Genomic DNA, 21,761 nt, shown 5'->3' with positions numbered 1-21,761 from the left:
AAATTATCCCATAAATAACAACAATTGAAACTGTATTTAAAGAAATCATGTTAGTCTGGATAAGGGTGTAGAGAAACCTTGGAGAACTTTTGACCTTAATCAAAAGAAAGACGTTTGTAGCATAAGCTTTTGTAGACTGGGTCTATTTCATCAGGCGCATCTGATTAAGGGAACTCTAGTAACCATTAGACCAGTGGTTCTCAACCTGTGGGTCCCAGATGTCCTAACAGCTAGTAAACTGGCTGGGATTTCTGGGAGTTTTAGGCCAAAACACCTGGGGACCCCTAGGTTGAGAACCACTGCATTAGACAATTGCACTACTTCCCCCATGCATGACAAGACAGACTCAAAAAATTGCAATACTGTAAATGTATAAAGGAATGCATCAAAAAAATCAGGAGAAAACCAACCTTTGCTTTATAGATTATACCAAAGTCTTTAATTGTGTAGATCATGAGAAATTATGGTTCCCTATAAAAGAAATGGGTGTGCCACAATATCTGATTATCTTGATGTATTATCTCTCCTCTGGACAACAAGCCACTATCAAGATATGATTTCCAGAAACAGAATAGTTTCCTGTTGGCAAGGAGTCAGACAAGACTGCATTTTATGATCCTATCTGTTTAATTTATATGCAAAACATATCATATGGAAAACAGAATTAGACTCATAAAAACTGGAGGAAGGAACTTGGAGCCATAATTGCTAAAAGCTAAGAAATAACATGCCATGGCAGGGTTTCAGTTATATATTAAGAAGACAAAAAGAATGACCACTGAAGATTTATAAGACTTTAAAGTACATAATAAAGACATTGTAACACTAAAATATTTTGTATACATAAGCACAGTCAGTAATCAAACTAAAAACTGTAGTCAAGCAATCAAAAGAAGGCTACAGCCTAGAATACCAGCTATGAAGAAATAAGATAAAATTCTCCAGTGCATAGGCATATCAGTAGATACTAAAGTCAGTATAATCATGCCGTGCTATTTTGGATCTCTGTGCATGGGAGTGAAAATTGAATGGTGAAAAGCTTTGAAGACATAGCTATGTTAGTGTAAAATATCACTATACAATAGGGTCTTGTAGCCCACACATCTACTATGGAAATGTTATTACAGGACCTAATGATGTCACCTTCAACATTAGTAGCACTTTCACTTGCTCATCTAATATGATATATGTCATCCTCTGCCAGCAATGCCCTTCAGCATTCCACATTGGGCAAGCAGGCAGCACCAGAGACTAAATGGACGTATGTCAGACATTAGAAACAAAAAAAACCAATGACAGAACACTTCACTTTTCTTGGCCATTTCACCTCCTACCTCGGAATAGCTGTCATTAAACAAAATAAGTACAAAGGAAGATTAGAAAGAGAAACAGCAGAACTGGCATATATCCACAAATGCCAATCCAGGACAGTGGATTGAACAGAGACAATAATTTCCTGGCACACTACATACAATACCAGTTAACACCACAGCCTCATGACACTCCTCTTAGCCAGTTCATGACATCTCCTTTCTGGTTTCCAGCCAGCAACACACTTTCCAACAATTCCTTCCACCATTGCTACAATTAGTTACTCATCTTGGCTTTATATAATATCGTCTTTCCCGTCTTTGTCCTCCAACTGAATATGACCCCTCATCACCATACAGTGTTGTTGCCAACACTGTGAACCACCCTGAGTCCCCTTCATGGTTGAGAAAGGCAGTATACAAATACCACAAATAAATAAATAATACCCACAAGTTTTGCAATCTACTCTTACATATTTCACTTTAAGTAGACTTAGGACTTCAATGCATGAAGGAGGCAAACTGGCATTAAAGCACCTATCACATGACACCATATATACCGTGTTGCTGGTCTGTCACCTCCTCATTCCCTGTCATTGATGAGAAACCCCATCCATACCCATACGTCATACTATGCTCCTGTCACTTACCTGGAGGTTGTTCCACTTCGGTGCCCGAATGCTGGCACTGAAGTGATATCAGGGGGCACGATTTTCCTCCATTCCCACTGTTCACCATCTGCCCTTTGCTATTCCTGAAACAGTAATTCTTTCATTTGAAGTTTTATTTATTTTATTTTACTAACCTTATATGCGATTGCAAAAAATAATTTTTTAAGGATTTAAAAATATTACAGAGGAACAGGGGTCGGGGTGGAGTTATGAAAATTAATGAATGTACAGCTTTGGGACCACGTGTCAGCAAATTGGCACATTGTGAAATAGTGAGAAACTCATCCTAGTATTTTGCCACTATTGGTGATCATGGTATTGCAATAACAACTTTGTGCTATAAAGTCCATAACTGATCAAAGTTTATGCTATCAATTTCATTCCCTCTAGCAAAATCCATACCAGGAAAATCAACAAATACATAGTATTCTGCCCTAGAGCTGCCCTAGATTCATCCCATTAATTCCACATCTACTCTTTATATACTGGGCTGATACTGTATTCATAACCACACATTTCCCCTGCCAAAATTTAAATTACAACACTTTTTTTCTTCTCTTCACCATCCCCTCCCCAACCAAACAAGTTCAATTGGGGGTGGGGGGGGGTGTTGGCCAGCAGCTGAGGGAGGCCCCATAGTTCTCCCTGGCAGGTGCAGGTAGACAGAGTTAGCAGGCTTCTCTCTGCTGGCAGGAGCTAAGCCCCTAGCTCTTGCACCTCACCCACCCACGCACCTGCCCCTCAGAGCTATGGGGACTGCTCCAAAGGGCAGGCGTGGGGGCAGGGTATGTGACCGCTTTTTGAAAAACTATAAACGACCAAAAGTGGGACCCCAAAAAAGGGGGGTGCAACTATATTATGCAATGAAATACAGTAGATTGATTCAAACAAGAGAGCCAGAGCCCTGTTTTCCCAAGACCTGAATAAGGCAGTTGGTTAATTAAGGGTCATTTATTCACAGGGTCACTGTAAGTTGATATCAATTTGACAATAAATAATAAGAACAAGAAGCATAATTCTACATCATAGAATAATTATCCTTTTTTAAAAAAAACTCTCAAATCTATTCTGAATGTTTGTTGGAGAGCCAAGCATTTAGCCCGGGGGGGGGGGGGGGGGTTGTTGGTCAGTAAAAATTGGGGACTTTGTGGAATAAGCTTATTTTTGTGTTCTTCTGGAAAGGGCTTTGCATCATCAGTCTTCAGATAAAACTATTTGTGTTTCTTAAGAAAACTGCAGCCAAGGATGTATTATATCAGGATTTTATAAGTTTGCTCCAGACCTTAAGATAAGTTGTGGGGTAAGAGTCCAAAGGTGCTGCCATTGATGTAGATTTGTCAACAGCAATGTCCAGCAAGCTAAGTTATGCTTCTTAAGTTGGAACCTAACTAGTGTGTACTTGCCCAAAGATATATTTCACACACTTTCTGACAAAATTTTGGAATCAATTCATCAGCTGGAGAATGCAACTGTGCTATTTAAGCAGTTTACATCATTTGGTGTGGGGTAAGCCGAACTGTGAGCCCTTCCCACCATTCACAGCACTCAAATGAATTATCATTTCTATTGATGCAGCAGTATTGGAGGAGTTATCGCACACCATTTTGACATCTCTCTCAAAGACTGTAAAACAGGAGCCCATACTTTTCTGGAAAGAGGCCACACAGTTCAGGCATGCCACAATTTCTGTTTTCCACTAGCAACAACATCTTTAAATGCTGTCTTGGAACAATGCAAACCATTAGTTTTAGCCTAAATCCAAGTGACAGTTCCTACTAGATCAGACCAGCTGAATCAATGAAATTCATGAATTGGGCCCTTACACCTATCATCCCTAAGTCTTTGTATGCAGCACTTCATCCTCTAACTATAGAGGCTCTCGGATTTGCAAATATTTAGGGAGGGCATAGGCTGAGATTCCTCTGTTTCTCAGCCACAATGCAGACTAATTGAGGGATTCTGAGACTAGCTGCCCAAAATGTAACTTTTCCAAGCTTTGTCACAACATATGGAGCTGTGAAGATTAACAGAACCTTAGGTAATGGGATGGCAAGGTTGGGCCTCCAAGACATATAGAAACAACTATATACTGTACCTTTAATAGAATCCTTAAGATTTTGAAGGACATGGCAAATACTGTATCTCAAAAAGCTCTTACTGTAAGGAAATTCTTCACAATGTGGAATCTTTTCCTGCAATTTGAATCCATTGCTCCATATTTTGATCACTAGAGCAGCAGAAATAAACTTGCCTCCTCCCCAATGTGACATTCTTTCAAATACTGAAACATGGCTTTCCTGACTCCTCTCAACCTTCCCTTTTCGAAGCTAAACATAATATATCCAGCTTCCCCAGCCACTTCTCATGGGGCTTGACTTTCAGACCTTTGATCATTTTGGTCTCTTTTCTCTGGACATGTTTTAACTTGTCAATATCCTTCTATATTTTGGTACCCAGAACTTGACAAAGCATTCCAGGTCAATGCAGAATAGAGTGATGCTATTATTTTTCCCCAGTCTAGACACTCTGTTCCTACTGATGCAACCTAGAACAACACTGACTATTTAGCTACCATATTACCCTGCTGACTCATATTCGGTTTGTGGTCTACTAAGACTCCTAGATCCCCTTCATATGTACTGTTTTCAAACCAGATGTCACCCATTCTATATCTGTGTGCTTCATTTTTTCCTGCCTAAATGTAGTACCATACATTTTCCTCTATTAGTTTTGTTCATTATCACCCAGCTGTCTAATCGGTTAAAGTAATTTTGAATTCTGAACCTGTTCTCTGGGCTATTATCTACCCCTCTCCCCAAATTTGGTATCATCTGCAAATTTGATAAGCATGCCTTCTATTCCATCTTCCAAGTAATTGATAAAGATGTTACATAGCACAAGGCCCAGGACAGAACCCTGTGGCTTCCCATTAGATATGCTACATCCACTATATTCCTTCCATCTACCAGACTTGTAAGTCATCTGGTATTACTTGTTTTTGAGAAACCAATGGAGACAACAAGCCAAATAGTTGTCCACAAGTTACAAACATCCAACTTACATATGACTCATTCTTAAGAACGAGGGTGAGACAATAGGAAGTGACAGAAATCTACCCCTTGGAAGGGAAATTTGCTCCCGAAAGAGTTATCATGAGGAAAAGGTGTCTCATTGAAGCTTTCCCATCAATCCTTGTTGTCACAACAAGCCACAGTTTCTCAAAATCCAATTATCACATGGACAGAAAGAGAGGTGAACAGGGGCACAGACAGTAAAAGAAATGTTACAAGGGTGTTAACCCTTCCCTATGCTATCCAAAGCGTGCACGCACACATATCTATATCTCTATATATCCGATCCTATCCAATTTGTCGTTGATCCACTCCTTTGGGCTTCATGTAAATCTAACATTTGCCAGATGGTAGATGGTAATATATACACTTAAAAATGTACCTGCTCCAACTTATATATAGGTTCAGTTTAAGAACAAACCTACAGAACCTATCTCATTCATAACTTGGGAACTGTCTGTAATGAAGAGCCCATTACATATTTTAATGTTTTAATTGCTAGTTAATTATGTGGTAAATGTTTGTGATATGCTATAATTTGTTTACTTGAGTCATTAATTAGTACAATTTTTGTTTCTTTGGTATTAGTTATTGTCAGTTTATATTGCGATTATTTTATCTATTGTTTTAGTGTTATTTTTTTATCTGTTGGGTCATGGTTATCAGCATTGAATGTTTGCCTTTTTTATTGGAAAATGCCCTGAGTACTCCTGGGGAGATAGGATGGGGTACAAATATATTATTATCATCATCATGATCATCATCATTATTAAGGCATATGTGTCAAACACAAGGCCTGCAGGCCAAATCCGGCCCATCTCCGGCAGTGAGACTTCCACTGCCAGGCAACATAGTTACATTTTTTTAGTCTTACAATTACAAACAACCCTTTGTAATTTACCATAAGGTTGACATAGCCCATGTGGAAATGAAGCTGGCATCCCTGTACTGGAGCAATATGGGAGAGGGGTGGTTCCTGGAGCATGTTCACCTTCATAAACTCTCTTCAGGAACTAGAAGGTTCCTCCTTTCGAAATAAAGAACAGACTTGTTGCTTCATATATAACAGGTGGCAACAATGGTTTGCTGTGCAGTCTTTCAGGCTGTATGGCCATGATATAGTAGCATTCTCTCCTGTTGTTTCACCTGCATTTGTGGCCAGAATCTTCAGAAGTCTGTTGAAAATGAGGCCAGTGGAGTATGTGTATAGTGGAAATGTCCAGGATGGGAGAAAGAGGCTTGTTTGTTTGAAGCAAGTGTAAATGTTGCCATTAATTAGCATTGAGTAGGCTTACAGCTGCAAAGTCAACCAGTGGGGGGTATTTGATAGAGGTGGCAACAATATTCATCTAGCATCTCGCCCTTCATAAACTCTCTTCAGGAACCTAAAAGGTTCCCATTTTGAAAATAAAGAACAGATTCATAGTTTTATATATAGCAGATGGCAACAAGGGGTTGCTGTGCGGTTTTTCAGGCTGTATGGCTATGATCCAGTAGCATTCTCTCCTGATGTTTTGCCTGCATATGTGGCTGGTATCTTCAAAGGTCTGTTGGAAATAAGGCCGGTGACGTCTGTATTTCAAATATAATATATATCTGAAATTTCCAGGGTGGGAGGAAAAAAAATCCTGTCTGTTTGAATTAGCGTGCGATTAGCATTGACTAGCCTTGCAGTTCCCGTAGGCACAGTGGGTTAAAGTACTCCGCTGCTGAGCTTGTTGACCGAAAGGTCGCAGGTTCAAATCCGGGGAGTGGCGTGAGCTTCCACTGTCAGCCCCAGTTTCTGCCAACCTAGCAGTTTGAAAACATGCAAATGTGAGTAGATTAATAGGTACTGCTCTGGCAGGAAGGCTCCATGCAGTCATGCCGTCCACATGACCTTGGAGGTGTCTACGGACAACGCTGGCTCTTCTGCTTAGAAATGGAGGTGAGTACCACACCACAGAGTTGGACACGACTGGTCTCGTGTCAGGGGAAAACCTTTACCTTTACCCTTATCTCCTTTGTGTTTAAAACTGATCCTTTGTTCATAAATCAAAGTAAGAATATTAGATGCCGATGTGCCAATATTGCTCTTTTGCATATACATTCTTCTTATCAGGAGTAACAAAAGTCTGTTGTTGTGTTGGTGGCAATACCATGGGCTTCTCAAATCAAGCTCAAAGCCAGGGCACATGCATTATATAAATGAGGCCCTTACAAAAGAAAATAGGAAGCCCAGTCTTTGTTGCTATGGTTGTCTTTGACATCATCATTGGTACTTGCTGCAGGACTTTAAATCTTGTTTTGTGTATGTGTGTTTTTAAAATGAATGTATGAGTTTCAGCCCTAAACGATTCCAGCCCAGTCAAGCATGTAGGGGGGGGGGGGGCCTTGAGGGGCTTCACCCCCCCAAAAAAAATTATCATGGTGGTTTGCGAAAAGGCCTTACTGGGGCATTATTTAAACTGTTATGTTTATTCATATCATGATCTGATCACCATACTCAATATATCCCATATGCATGGGGGTATTGGGGTAACAATACAAAAGGTTTGCTAGCGCAGACCCTCTTTCACTCAGACTCAGCCCCCCCCCCAACAAACTCAACCCCCCCCCCCCCCACCAAAATCGAAATCCTGGCTACGGGCCTGGGTCCAGTTTACCTGTCTGAATGTATCTCCCTCTACGAACCATCTAGGACAGGGCTTCTCAACCTGGGGGTCAGGACCCCTGTGGGGGTCGCGAGGGTGTATCAGAGGGGTTGCCAAAGACCATTAGAAAACACAGTATTTTCTGTTGGTCATGGGGGTTCTGTGTGGGAAGTCTGGCCCAATTCTATCGTTGGTGGGGTTTAGAATGCTCTTTGATTGTAGGTGAACTCTAAATCCCAGCAATTACAGCTCCCACATGTCAAGGTCTATTTTTTCGCAAACTCTACCAGTGTTCACATTTGGGCATATTGAGTATCCGTGACAAGTTTGGTCCAGATCCATCATTGTTTGAGTCCACAGTGCTCTCTGGATGTAGGTGAACGACAACTCCAAAATTCAAGGTCAATGCCCACCAAACCCTTCCAATACTTTCTATTGGTCGTGGGAGTTGTGTATGCCAAGTTTGGTTCCATTTCATCTTCCATTTCATCGTTGGTGGAGTTCAGAATGCTCTTTGATTGTGGGTGGACTATCAATCCCAGCAACGACAACTCCCAAAATCAATTCGCCTGAACCCACCAGTATTCAAATTTGGTCATATTGGGTATTTGTGCCAAATTTGGTCCAGTGAATGAAAATACATCCTGCATATCAGATATTTACATTACAGTTCATAACAGTAGCAAAATCACAGTTGTGAAGTAGCAACAAAAATAATTTTATGGTTGGGGGTCACCACAACATGAGAAACGGTATTAAGGAGTCGCGGCATTAGGAAGGTTGAGAAACACTGATCTAGGACCTTAATATCATCCAGAAAGGCCCTGCTCTTGGTCCCACTGCCATCACAGTTGCGTTTGGTGAGGATGAGAGACAGGGTCTTCTCCATGGTGGCTCCTTGGCTGTGGAACTCCCTCCCTGCAAGGTGTTTGCATAGAGATTGCAACAATGTTCCTCAAACATGATGTCCTTCATAAACTCTCTTCAGGAACAAGAAGGTTTCTCCCTTTTGAAATAAGGAACAGATTGATGGCTTCATATATAACAGAGAGCAACAATGTATCTTGGTAGTTGAGTTCTTGGATAACAAGTAGCCGTTCCAAAAGCGGGGTTTGAAAGGCGAAAGGCTGCCCATTCCTGAGAGAAACGCCTCAGCTCCACCCATCACTACACGACGTGGGTGTGTGGAGAAAAAGGGCGGGATTTTCCAAACAGCTTCTAAAAAAAGAACTACACGCCTTTCTCTCCCCTTTCTCTTTTGTTATTGCTGGGAGAAGAGGAGGAGGAGAAGAAAAGAGAACTTTGGAAAGTGCAAGTTATCCAACTAGAGTTGAAAGAGTCAGCAAAGAGTCTGCTTCCCTATCTGAAACTCTGAGGGGAGCTCTCTGGCTGAGCGGTTTCAAGCCCTCCCCTAAACTCCAAGCCCCAGAATAGCGCGCGAGGAGGCAGCCGCAGAGTTTCAGATAGGGATGCAAACTCAAATGCACAACAGAGAAGTTAGGCAGCTTCTGTCACGTGGGGCCAGCACGCGGAGGTGGAATGGGTAGGGGAAGAGTGTGGCGCGTGAGGAGGAGCAGGCACTTACTTGCGTTCCATTTCCCACCACGACCCCCTCGCTCTCGGCCATGTCTCCCTATCAATGGGGCTCTGAGGCCAGGTGTGGCTCGAGGGCAAGGCGCGCGCCGCAGTTCCTTGAAGCCCAGTCAGCTGACTCGCGAGGCGGAAGAGCCCGTTTTGGCCACGCTCCCCGCCTCCTCCTGAGAGGCTTTCGCCTAGGCTCCCTTCTCGTGACTTTGGGAACTCGCCTCCTGCAGTTGTGGGGTTAGAAAAGGGTTGGAAGGCACTGCACAGCCCTTGGGAAGCCACTGAACGGCCTTAAGGAGCCACACACTCTCAGCCTCAGGTGCAAGCAAGAGCATAACCAGCTCTGGACAAAAATAACAAGAAAGGAACATTAGGAAGAACTTCCTGACTGTGAGAGATGTTCAGCAGTGGAACTCTCTGCCCCAGAGTGTGGTGGAGGCTCCTTCTTTGGAAGCTTGTAAACAGGATGGCCATCTGTCAGGGGTGCTTTGAATGCAATTTTCCTGCTTCTTGGCAGGAATGGACTGGATGGCCCATGAGGTCTCTTGCAACTCTATGATTCTATGACTTGCCACCTCATCACATTGAAAGGGGAAAGAATGGATGGCCTTCCCTTTGTTGTCAAACATAATACCACCACCACCCCCTTGCAGGATGCATAGTTTCCCAAAGGATGGACCACCAGAAGGCAATAGGATGGTGTCCTTCCTCTAAAGGAGCTTCTACTCAACCAGTGAGGGACCAACAGCAGCCCAAACCCTTTTGTGCACTTTTTTTTTGTCGTGTCAGGAGCGACTTGAGAAACTGCAAGTCACTTCTGGTGTGAGAGAATTGGCCGTCTGCAAGGACATTGCCCAGGGGACACCTGGATGATTTGATGTTTTTATCATCCTTGTGGGAGGCTTCTCTCATGTCCCCGCATGAGGAGCTGGAGCTGGATTCGAACCTGCAACCTGTCAGTCTTCAGTCCTACCGGCTCAGGGTTTAACCCACTGCGCCACCGGGGGCTCCACGAGATGATTTGAACCAACACACATCTCAAACCCCTCCAAAGTAGTTCATTTACTGGGTTGTTGTAGGTTTTTTGGGCTGTATGGCCATGTTCTAGAAGTATTCTTCCTGAAGTTTTGCCTGCATCTATGGCAGGCATCCTCAGAGGTTGTGGGACCTCACAACCTCTGAGGATGCCTGCCATTGCTGCAGGCAAAACAGCAGGAGAAAATTCTTCTAGAAAATGGTCATACAGCCCAAAAAACCTACAACAACCCAGTGATTCCTGCCATGAAAGCCTTCAACAGTTCATTTACTGTTTCCCACACCCTCAGAACTAACGGCCCTTCCACACAGCCATATACCCAGAATATCTGCTTTGAACATCTGAGCCCACACTTTCATATATACCAGTACAAAGCAGATAATGTGGGATTTTATTCAGCTGTGTGGAAGGAACCTAAGCGTCCTTCTAGATAGGCCCTATATCCCTATTTCTGTTTATCCCAGGTTATCTGGCAGAGTGGACTCATATAATCCAGTTTAAAGCAGAAAACCTGGGATATAGGGCCTGTCTGGAAGGCCCCTTAGGCCCCTTCCACACAGCTGAATTAAATCCCACAACCATGGGAGGCTATGTATGACAACCAGAAGAAGTTATACTCTTGTGATGAGTTCAGCGACTTTCCATACCTGAAAAGGCAGTAAAGGGTGAAGAGGACACCACTCCAAGAGATGTTGGTACCACATTAAAGGTAGCAAATCCACATCGTGCCTTGCCCTTCTCCATAATTAATATGAACTGAGCACCATCTCCCCAGTGAGCCTTCCCTCACCCATTTCCTGAACCCATGATATAAAGATGGAGAGCATCAGAAAACATGAGTTAGACAAAGGCCAGCCCTGCAAAAGTCTCAGGCGCAGAGTTGGAAGTAGTGGGCAGCAGTGAATGTGAGTGCATGTGCCTACAATTTGCAACCTCATGCATTTCATAAGGTTTTCTTAGATATGGAATATTGAGAGATGGTTTTACCAGCTGCTTCATATATAGCCTACATGATATGATATTCACCAGCAGTCTCCCATCCAAGTCCTAACCAGGTCTGATCCTGCATAGTTTTCAAGATCAGATGAGATCTGGTGTCTTTAGAGTATTTAGGCCACTGCTGCAGCCACTCACCCCTTTACTCCCCTTCACTTCTTCATCAGCACCACGATTCCATTCTTCTTAAATCAGCATTCCAACAGTATTATTACTGGTTTTCTCTTCTTTAGAATGGCAGTCCTAACTAAGCTGGCTACTCCCACAGTGTCATAACCTTGTTGGGAAAGGTGCCTAACTGACAGAGGAGGCTGAGAGCCAGTCAGTTCTGCCACAAGCTTGCTCTGCTCACATCTGCTGCTCCTGGTGCATGGAAGAATGTGTTTGTGTGGATGGTACCTGGAGCAGGCCAAACAAAGAGTGAGTGGAAGTGGGATGCTCAGGAGCAGACATGTGTCTGTGACCCATAGCCTACAGTGAGCCTGAACTTCCCTGCTGCCTCCAGGTATGCTGAAAGACAAGGATCTTTTGCCAGCTTCAAAGTGAAATTTGGCTGCCAGTCTTATCTCCTTCAATATGTGCCATGAGTGAAGCTGTCTCTCATCTAACATAACAAATATCTTGGTCCAACCTGACTCCTTTCCAGAAGAAAAAAATTGCTACACCTGTCAGTTCATTTATTGTATGGCGAAAGAAGATCAGCCTACTCCAACTGAAAGGTCTAGGGCTGCTGGGAATACAACATCTTCTGTGTAAGGTAATTGTTGTCAACCTGTTATCCTTCGGGTAGTGATGGACTACAGTTTCTGTTCACTGTAGCCTATGTTGGCTAAGGATGATGGGTGTTGCAGTCCCATAGTATCTGGAGGAGCACATGTTGCTTACCTCTCTCATAAACAAAAACACTACCAAAGAAGAAACAGTCTGGATCCAATTGGATTTAAAGGTTGAACAATTCAAAAGTCCTGTATTGAGGCATATCAATAAACCCCCCTCCGAATTCTGGCATTTTCAAACAGATCGCTCTCCCATTCTTACTTCTCGCATTCCTCACCCTCTGCATATCTAGTAGTTTATCATACTGTGAGCCACAGAGCACATCTTAGCTTTTATTTAAACTTTATGTACTGTATCTATTTGGTGCAGTCACTCTGTAATGGTTGGAATTATTTTTCAAAATGTTTATGCTATCCTGCTCCTTAACAAGACAGACATGCAGATAAAGAGATATCTCTAATATGCATCATAAGACTTGCAGAATTTCTACAGATATCTTAACCAAAATTCCACTCAAATCCACCTTTTCTCTGTTGCAGGTACATCACCACCACCATTATTTTCTGGTTAATGGTGACCAGGGGGAGTGGGACAGAGGCATCCAGCTGTTTTCTTGCATGTTTGTATGCACCTTCAAGTTGCCTTTCGATTTATTTCAATCCCACGACTCAATGGCAAGTCACTTTTGAACAAATCTTGCCAGAATATGCTGTGATAGGTTCACTTTAAGATCATCATTGGTTGAAAATAACTTGAAGGTACACTTAGCTGCTACAATGATGCAAAAACTTGAACATACTGTATTGACTCAGTACTAGCATCCAGATTAAGAAATGTAACTGTTGTGCATTGTGATCATACTCTGTAAGGTTTTCATGTACACGTTTTGGAAGAAAATGGATGATAAAATGTGGACGCTCTTATAACAATCCCATAATCATACCAGTACCTAAACAGTACCATGGCATGTTTTGCCAAACACAGTTCTTCCTTCATTAGTCTGCAGTGTACTGTCATGCTGTTTAAAAGTTTATATTTCAAAAATCAAGAATAGGTAATAGTATCTATTTGATCTCTAAATAAATTCTATTTATTTAAGGATGTAACCTGTGCATATTGTGCATTGTTTCAGCATTTGGATTGGGAGTTAAATTAAGCATAAGCATTCTCTTGTGCATACATTTACATTGGAATAGATAAGTGTAGCCTTCCAAATATGGTCGGATTGAAGCTACCATCAGCCTTAGGATCCTAAGCATGTTATCATGTCCAGTAATACTTTCTTGCCTCCAAACTCCACCAGTGTTCACATTTTGACATATTGAGGATTCATGCCAAGTTTGGTCCAGATCCATCATTGCTTGAGTCCACAGTGCTCTCTGGATGCAGGTGAACTACAACTCCAGCACTCAAGGTCAATGGCTACCAAACCCTTCCAGTATTTTCTGTTGGCCATGGGAGTTCTGTGTACCAAGTTTTGTTCAGTTCCATCATTGGTGGAATTCAGAATGCTCTTTGATTGTAGGTTAACTATAAATCCCAGCAACTACAACTCCCAAATGACAAAATCAGTATTTCAATTTGGGCATATGGGTATTTGTGACAAGTTTGTTCCAGTGAATGAAAATACATCCTGCATATCACATATTTTCATTATGATTCATAACAGTAGCAAAATTACAGTTATGAAGTAGTAACGAAAATAATTGTATGGTTGGGGGTCACCACAATATCAGGAACTGTATTAAGGGGTCGTGGCATTAGGAAGGTTGAGAAACACTGCTCTAAACATTTAAGTGGGGATAATACACAAAGGTGTGTCCTTCACCCTCAATGCACAACTAATCCAAAATTTGGCATATCTGTATACACATCAATTACCCCACCAAAATACATTTTAAAATGCACTTTTTGTTTTAAAGGAAAATCAGAGTTGGTGGATAGTTACAGGATAGTTCTTGCTTTGATGGTACACTGCTTCTGAAGCTAGAAGTTGTGTGTGTCCATTGATTGATTTATCTTTCATGGATATGTCTAATCCCATGTTGACTCTATCTCAGCTAATAGCCATCACCACATCTTCCAGCAGTGAATTCCAAAAATTAATTGCACACTGTGTGAAGAATTGCTTCCTCTTGTTAGCCCTGAATGCTCAACCAATCAATTCATTTGGGTGACCCCTTGATATTATGAGAGAAGAACATACCTCTATTCACTTTTTCCTTACCACAAATAATTTGTATACACCTCATTTCACATGTTCCCGGGATCAAACCTGCATGTTATTGTTCATGTCTGCTTGTTACAATGTTTCACTCATGTCATTGCTCAATTTTACTCCCCCTGCCTGTTGCAATCTTCAAAGTTGATACTCTTTCCCAAAACAATATGGTTTTCTGGCAATGCCTGAGTTATAGGCCAAGATTAAGTAACAGAGGAAATGACTTGAGGGCCAGGGGAATTTTGTTAGAGCAGGAAGTTCTTATCACTTGTTGAGATCCCTTTCGTGTCAGTTAACGTCTGTAATTGAAATATCTCACCAATAATAGCATGGCAAGTATTACAGGAGGTGCATAGATGGGGGCACTTATTCACTTGCAGTCACTATGAAAATGTGATCTACATCTTTGTTGGGCAACTAGGTACTGAGAGGAATCTATAATGAAAAGAGCATGACATCTGTGGCAGCAGAGACTGGTAAACAGCCCTATTTCTCTAGTCTAGGGGTTTCCTGCCAATACCGTCAAACTGATAGTATTGACAGAAAGATCCTTTGAACAGAGTAACAGATACTATCAATGAATTACACTTACATTGGGTTGCAGTCAGATTGGGCTTTTTCTTTCTCCTTAGAAATCTTAAGGACCTGTTTTGTATTTATTTTAAATGTATATAGTCTTCACAAGTGTGAAATAATAAGAATAAGGGTTAAAAAGGAACATACTTGATCTTCTCACTTGCTGCCTTGTTAAGTGAGTTTCAGGACACTATTTCAGATTTCTGGGGAAAGAAGAGTTCATTAGCAATGGTTATGATTTAAAGGTGAGTTTATTGCCTCCTTCCTTACAAAAAAAAATACCCTAAAATGCATTTTAGTACTGGGTCACTTACTGCCTTTAGACACCAACAAGAGCAGTTTGATCTGTTTATAAATTGCTATTGTGCTGAATCGTGTGACTAAAGGTGGAAGTCATCAGTCCATTGGTAACTGCCCACCCAACCTCACTTTTGGATCCTTTGGGGCAAGAAGCACAGTCTTGGTTCATATATATATAGGTCAGGAGTGACTTGAGAAACTGCAAGTCACTTCTGGTGTGAGAGAATTGGCCATCTGCAAGGACATTTCCCAGGGGATGCCCAGATGTTTTGATGTTATACCATCCTTGTGGGAAGCTTCTCTCATGTCCCCGCATGGGGAGCTGGAACTGATAGAGGGAGCTCATCCATGCTTTCCCCAAATTCGAACCTGTGACCTGTCGGTCTCCAGTCTGCCGGCATAGGGTTTTAACCCACTGCACCACTGGGGGCTCCGATACTTTGCTTGAATATTGTGGTCTTCCAAAACTCTGGCACAATTGCACATTCTTGGTCTCCTGTTTTGACTTGCTCTTTTAGCCTGATTTCTGGCTTTCTGTCTGATCTTGTCTCCTGCTGCCCATAGGCCAAGCCTTAAAGATATAGGTCCTCCTGAATTGGAAAGAAAGAGAAAAGGGAAAAAAATCACCTTCTTTGTACTCAAGTACAAAGTAGCTAATGAGAAGAAGAAAACCTTGATACTTCTATGGATCCTTGGGAATTTGTCAAAGAAGGCAAGCTAAGAAGTAGATAGGCCTAGAACTCATTCTGTTCAAACTAGCAAACCAAGTTTAAGGAAGCTTTGTAGCATAAAGTAAAAAAAAAAAAAACCTTGTGGGATTTGGCCTTGCTGGGCTGGAAGCTGGTACTGGAAAGCACACTGGGATCACTCATGGAGCCACAATGGGATACAGAATAAGGTGCTATCTCTTAGTACCTGAGACATCATTTTTAGATCCCCAACACCTTGCAAAAGTATAGCCTTTGGATACACTTAAGAAACACAACAGCATAAACATTTCACAAGAGATTTTGAAACCAGTTTTAACTAGTTCATCCCAAAATTCCATATATGACACATAAGACAATATGCTCAGTTTTATGATCCTGAAATAATTAACTAAAACTGTTTCTTAAAAACTCTTTTGAACTGTACCTTAACTGTAACTTTAAAAAACTGTACTCTTGTGTTTCTTAAAAGTAACCATCGCTTTTAATTACTTTTGTTGAAAAATATTTGAAAGTGTTACACAAAACATAATTTTCACACCATGCCATTGTAACCTCAACACCTACATTGGTACAAGTCATCACTTGAATCATATCATAATCTTCCACCATTTAGTGAGACCACATTCCTTTAAACTATGAAAGTTTAAAAAACAATTACTGTTGCCTTGCAAAAGGGTGAAGTTAATCCATCATCAAGATGCAATCATAGTGTAATATAATGTAGAGCAAACAAATGATTTGCAGGAGTGGGAAGCCTGTTTAGCACAGAATCCCCTTTACAATATGTCTGAAAGGAATAAGAGAAGCTGCGTAGGCATGATGTAAACAATATTTTGCTTGCATTTGCAGAATCCTGGACAGGGGCGGCTCAACCCAGTATGCAAAGTATTATTATTATTATTATTATTAACTTTATTTGTACCCCGCTAGCATCTCCCGGAGGACTCGATGCGGCTTACACAGGCCGAAGCCTCAAAACACAGTACAGTAAAACGTAACATCACAATAACAGCAAATCAAAGCAATAAACAAAATAACATAACTCCACAATAACTAAGCAAATCAGATAAATAAGCAAAAATAACGACAATGACAGTACATCAAGACCTTATTAAAACTGGTTCGGCCGGCGCACTGGGGTACAAGGGTTAAAAGTGCTGAAATGGCAGGAGGCACGTAAGATTTAAAAGTGTGGTGTGCAGCGACAGTTAGTTATGCTAAAGTGCTACTAGGACTTGGGGTGGGGGTTCCTAGTCTGGGAAGGCACAACGGAACAGCCAAGTTTTTAAATTCCTTCTGAAAACGGCCAGAGTGGGGGCCTGTCTGAGATCTTTTGGGAGGGCGTTCCAGAGTCGGGGGGCCGCCACAGAAAAGGCCCTGTCCCGTGTCCCCACCAAACGCGCTTGTGACGTGGGTGGGATCACGAGCAGAGCCTCTCCAGATGATCGTAACGAGCGTGTGGGTTCGTAGGTAGTGATGCGGTCACGCAGGTAGGGTGGTCCCGAACCGTTTAGGGCTTTGTAGGTAAGCACCTGCACCTTGAATTGGGCTCGGAAAATAAATGGCAGCCAGTGGAGCTCCTTAAACAGAGGGGTAGCTCCTTAAACAGAGGGGTAAGCATTTGCAGTATAGTTGATTTTGCCCAGGGGCACTCTTGGGAAAAATAGACCTTGACATATGCGAGTTGTAGTTACTGGGATGTATAGTTCACCTACAAACAAAGAGCATTCTGAACTCCACCAATGATGGAATTGAACCAAATATGGCACACAAAATTCCCATGACGAACAGAAAATATATATCAGTGATTGGTTGGGGGGGGGGGGGCTGTGTGTGTCAAAATACTGTTTGCTTACCATTGAAAATTACCTAGGGCCACCTCTGATCCTGGATCTAGAAGAGCACTCCCCACAGGATGTGCAGATTCCATGCTTGTTCACAACTGCCTCCTGCACATGTAGCACAGGAGAACTTCATGTGGAATCTGAAACTGAAAGCTTTTTTTAAAAAAATGCCCAGGAAAAAGCAAATCTCAGAAAAAAAAGATTGAGTTTTTTAAATTCCATGTTGTATGTAATATTAAATGTAAAATTTGTATCATATGAAGCCATATTCTGAAATGAAACAAATTTCAAAACCACATCTTCAAGGGAATTATTATCATTCCTTTTTTCTTCCTCAGTACATAGAAAATGCATATTAATTTTCCCCCTACATCCCCGCCTCTTCCCAAATTGTATCTATAATTTATCTACACACGAGAGATCACAAACAAATGGGTTCTTAAGCATAAATTGGTAACTGTTTCCTTTAATGTTTATAATATGTGTTCCTTTAAAATACACGATGGAATTAAAGTGTTTCTATTTTTTCTCATCTTTCCTGCACATTTGTAATGCATTCTTCACTTTTATTGTATCCCTGCCATGCGTTGCTGTTGCTCATATAGGGGTTCTATGTGGGAGGTTTGGCCCAATTTTATCGTTGGTGGGATTCAGAATGCTCTGTGATTGTACGTGAACTATAAATCCCAGCAACTACAACTCCCAAATGTCAAGATTCTATTTTCCCAAAACTCCATCAGTGTTCACATTTGGGCGTATTGAGTATTCTTGTAGAGTTTGGTCCAGATCCATCATTGTTTGAGTCCACAGTGATCTCTGGATGTAGGTGAACTACAACTCCAAAGCCAAAGGACACTGCCCACCAAACACTTCCAGTATTTTCTGTTGGTCATGGGAGAACTGTGTGCCAAGTGTGGTTCAATTCCATTGTTGGTGGGGTCCAGAATGTTCTTTGATTGTAGGTGAACTATAAATCCCAGCAACTACAACTCCCAAATGACAAAATCAATTTTTTTTGAGCTAAGGACATACATTGGGTTGTTAGGTGTCTTGTATCCAAATTTGATGTCAATATGTTCAGGGGTTTTTGAGTTCTGTTAATCCCACAAACGAACATTACATTTTTATTTATATAGATAAGAGATCACAAACGAATAGGTTCTTAAGCATAAACTGGTAATTGTTTCCTTTAATGTTTATAATATGTGTTCCTTTGAAATACACGATGGAATTAAAGTGTTTCTATTTCTTCTCACCTTTCCTGCACATTTGGAATGCAGAAACCAGCCCTAGCAGGTACAACCCACAAAATGCAGGCTATAGGTTTTTGACCTTAGGAATAGACTATAAATGAAGAATATGTAGGAAACAGGGTTCTTCAGAAGCAGAGCTGAAGTTTAATTTCCTCCAAGAGAGGCCATAGCTGGGCAGGAAAGGCCAAGGAGGAGATTAGGCAGCAAGTGTGAGAGGCAAATGAAAAGTAGGAAGGGAGACAGAGGGCCAGTTTGTTGACACCACAGAGTATAGAAACAACAGTCTGGTGCAGTCAAAATTATGAGTGGAGACAGAGTGGCATTCCTCTGTTTCTGCCCCCATTTTATATACCTTGTATAGGAAGCTGGAATACAAAACCAGTTCAGTTTTAGATCAGAAGTGTTCATAGGTCAGCAGTGGTATGCAGGGCTGTTATCTTTCTTTCTATAGGCAGCACAAAGAAGCAGTCTCCTCAAGCAAAGCAGGCCTTGAAGCTATAGAGCAGGAAATCATGTGAGATGGACTGTCCTGGATCACCCGACTCTCAAACTTAGGAAGATTGTGACTGCAGTGTCTATGTCCTGGCTTGAAATAAATAGGAAGTACTCACATGGCCAGTCAGCTGCTCTCTTGTTTTTGATTGCAACAGTGTTTATAACCATGCTTAAAAGTGTCCTTAGTGTTGCAGAAAGAATAAAAGTGAAGACATTTCTGACTTTTTCTATTGGCAAGGCAACTTTTTTAATATGTCAATGAACATAATAGCAAGGGACAATACACATACCTAACATTATTAAAATGAAACAAATATTTATATGTCTTTAAAACTGAGACAGCTTATTAATTTTGAACAAAACTTTTTTTTAATTAGGCTAGTTCATAAATCTAGAATAGGATGAATTAAGATAAACATTATTTGTAAATATGCTCATCAGTGTTCCAAACTGCTAGGCTTTGCCTAGAAGAAATATTAATTGCAGATTATCTTTCTGTTCATAAAAACTACACAAAATACACTTCTTTTTAAAGAGCATTTCTATATTTGCATCTATTCAAACCAACTTATGTGAAAGTGATGGCAGCCAGTCTTGGGTTTATACTTCAAAATCATGTAATGTAAAAAAATCATGTAATAATCACAGATATACTAAGATGTTATATTGCTCTCCTAGACATTTTATGTTCAAAGATCTCAACAATGACAAAATATTTAATATGCCACAAAATGTCTATGTGTTAAATAATGAAAGCAAGAGTGGGAATTATGCACCCCCCCCCCCCACTCCATAAATTGTTGGACTGCAAACCCCAGCAGCTTCAGTCAGCAATGCCAAGAGTGACAACACTGGAAGTGTTCAACAACACATGGAACATATCCTGATTCCCATTCTGATGTTGAGGGTTCTGTGAGACTAAAATACTCTTGCTTCTGTGAGAGATTGGTAATTCCAATACCAGGGGTATTCAAGTTAATACAATCACTCTTGACAGATGCAAAAAAAAATGCCCACTGTTACAACAGGTTCCCTGTTACAGATGTGTATAAGCCTCTGACTAGTGCATACCTCCTTTCTGTCAGGGAAAAAAGTAATATAGGAACTCAGTATTGTGGAAGAGCATTCTAACTTGTTTGGGTAAAACTAGGTCTTATATTCATTTTGGATAATTGTTGTCTCAGTGATCTGAAGTCTGAGAAAAACTGTGATTTCTATTCATTTTTTATTAATTTCTGGAACTGAGAAGCACAACTGTGCAAATGGATTAGACATTAGGCAACTATATAATACAAAAGAAGGAAGAGAAACTAATGAACTATGTGCATGTTTTTTCTTTAGAGAACTTCATTTGCCTTAATCAGGCCCGTAGCCCAGATTTCATTTCGGGGGGGGGGGCTGAATTTTGGGGGAGGGGGGGTTCAGAGGGGCTGAGTTTGTTTTGGGGGGGGGGCTGAGTCTGAGTGAAAGAGGGTCTAGCCTAGCAAACCTTTTGTATCATTACCCCAATACCTCCATGCATATGGGATATATTGAGTATGGTGATCAGATCATGATATGAATAAACATAACAGTTTAAATAATGCACCAGTAAGGCCTTTTCGTGAACCACCATGAGAATTTCAAGGGGGGGGGGGGGGGCTGAAGCCTGGCATTAATCCATTTGGCATTGGCTAAGAAATTGCTAACATCTAACATCACCAACAACCACCTGTATAAATTCAGAGTTTATCCAATGCCTAGTGGGCAGGTGCATCTAGTCTAACATTTACACTGTACATCTGGTATCTTTGAATGTTGGTTTGAAAACATGACTACTTTTTTCTCTCATCACATTTAGCAGGGTAACCAAAGGACATTGCCACTTTCTACAACTGTATCCTTATTTTGGCAAAACAGGGACTCTTGCGGACTTGTCTTTGCAAGCTGATATTGTACAAAGGGATCATCTGGCCATTTTGTTCATTTTATTATTTCTGTCTATTTGTCATTGTCAACCATTCCTTTTAATAGCAAAATTGGTAAGTCCATACCAATCACTTTGGAAGTAAAATGGGGTCACTCACACACACAAAAACATAAGCAGAGACTCCTGAATTATATCAAAAGATGTATTAGACTTCAAAAAGGTAACAAACAGCCCAGGAATGTAATCAAGAATCAAACATGCTGGTGGCAACCTTATTTGTCTCCTTTATTTATTCATTCTGTTACTGGGAGCCCACATATGCTCATCAGGACTCCTCCATCACCAGCCAAGTCACCAATCTTCCTCCAGGTTGTA

The 21,761-nt window shown here is 41.2% G+C and overlaps 1 protein-coding gene across 1 annotated transcript in view; it reads right to left on the bottom strand.

Moving 5' to 3' along the window:
• The window catches only part of LRMDA (leucine rich melanocyte differentiation associated), an 886,320-nt gene extending 876,908 nt beyond the window's left edge, over positions 1-9,412 (bottom strand). Inside the window, exon 1 of the mRNA XM_067466959.1 lies at positions 9,271-9,412. Within this exon, the coding sequence (XP_067323060.1) occupies positions 9,271-9,312 (42 nt within the window). The 5' untranslated portion in view covers positions 9,313-9,412. The remainder of the gene's footprint in view (positions 1-9,270) is intronic.
• Between the last annotated feature and the right edge of the window lie 12,349 nt (positions 9,413-21,761).

The sequence above is a fragment of the Anolis sagrei genome, chromosome 3 (assembly GCF_037176765.1).
Source record: "Anolis sagrei isolate rAnoSag1 chromosome 3, rAnoSag1.mat, whole genome shotgun sequence".
Classification (NCBI taxonomy): Eukaryota; Metazoa; Chordata; class Lepidosauria; order Squamata; family Dactyloidae; genus Anolis; species Anolis sagrei.
The sequence above is the reverse complement of the archived record's forward strand: the minus strand, read 5'-3'. Positions and strand labels throughout refer to the sequence as shown.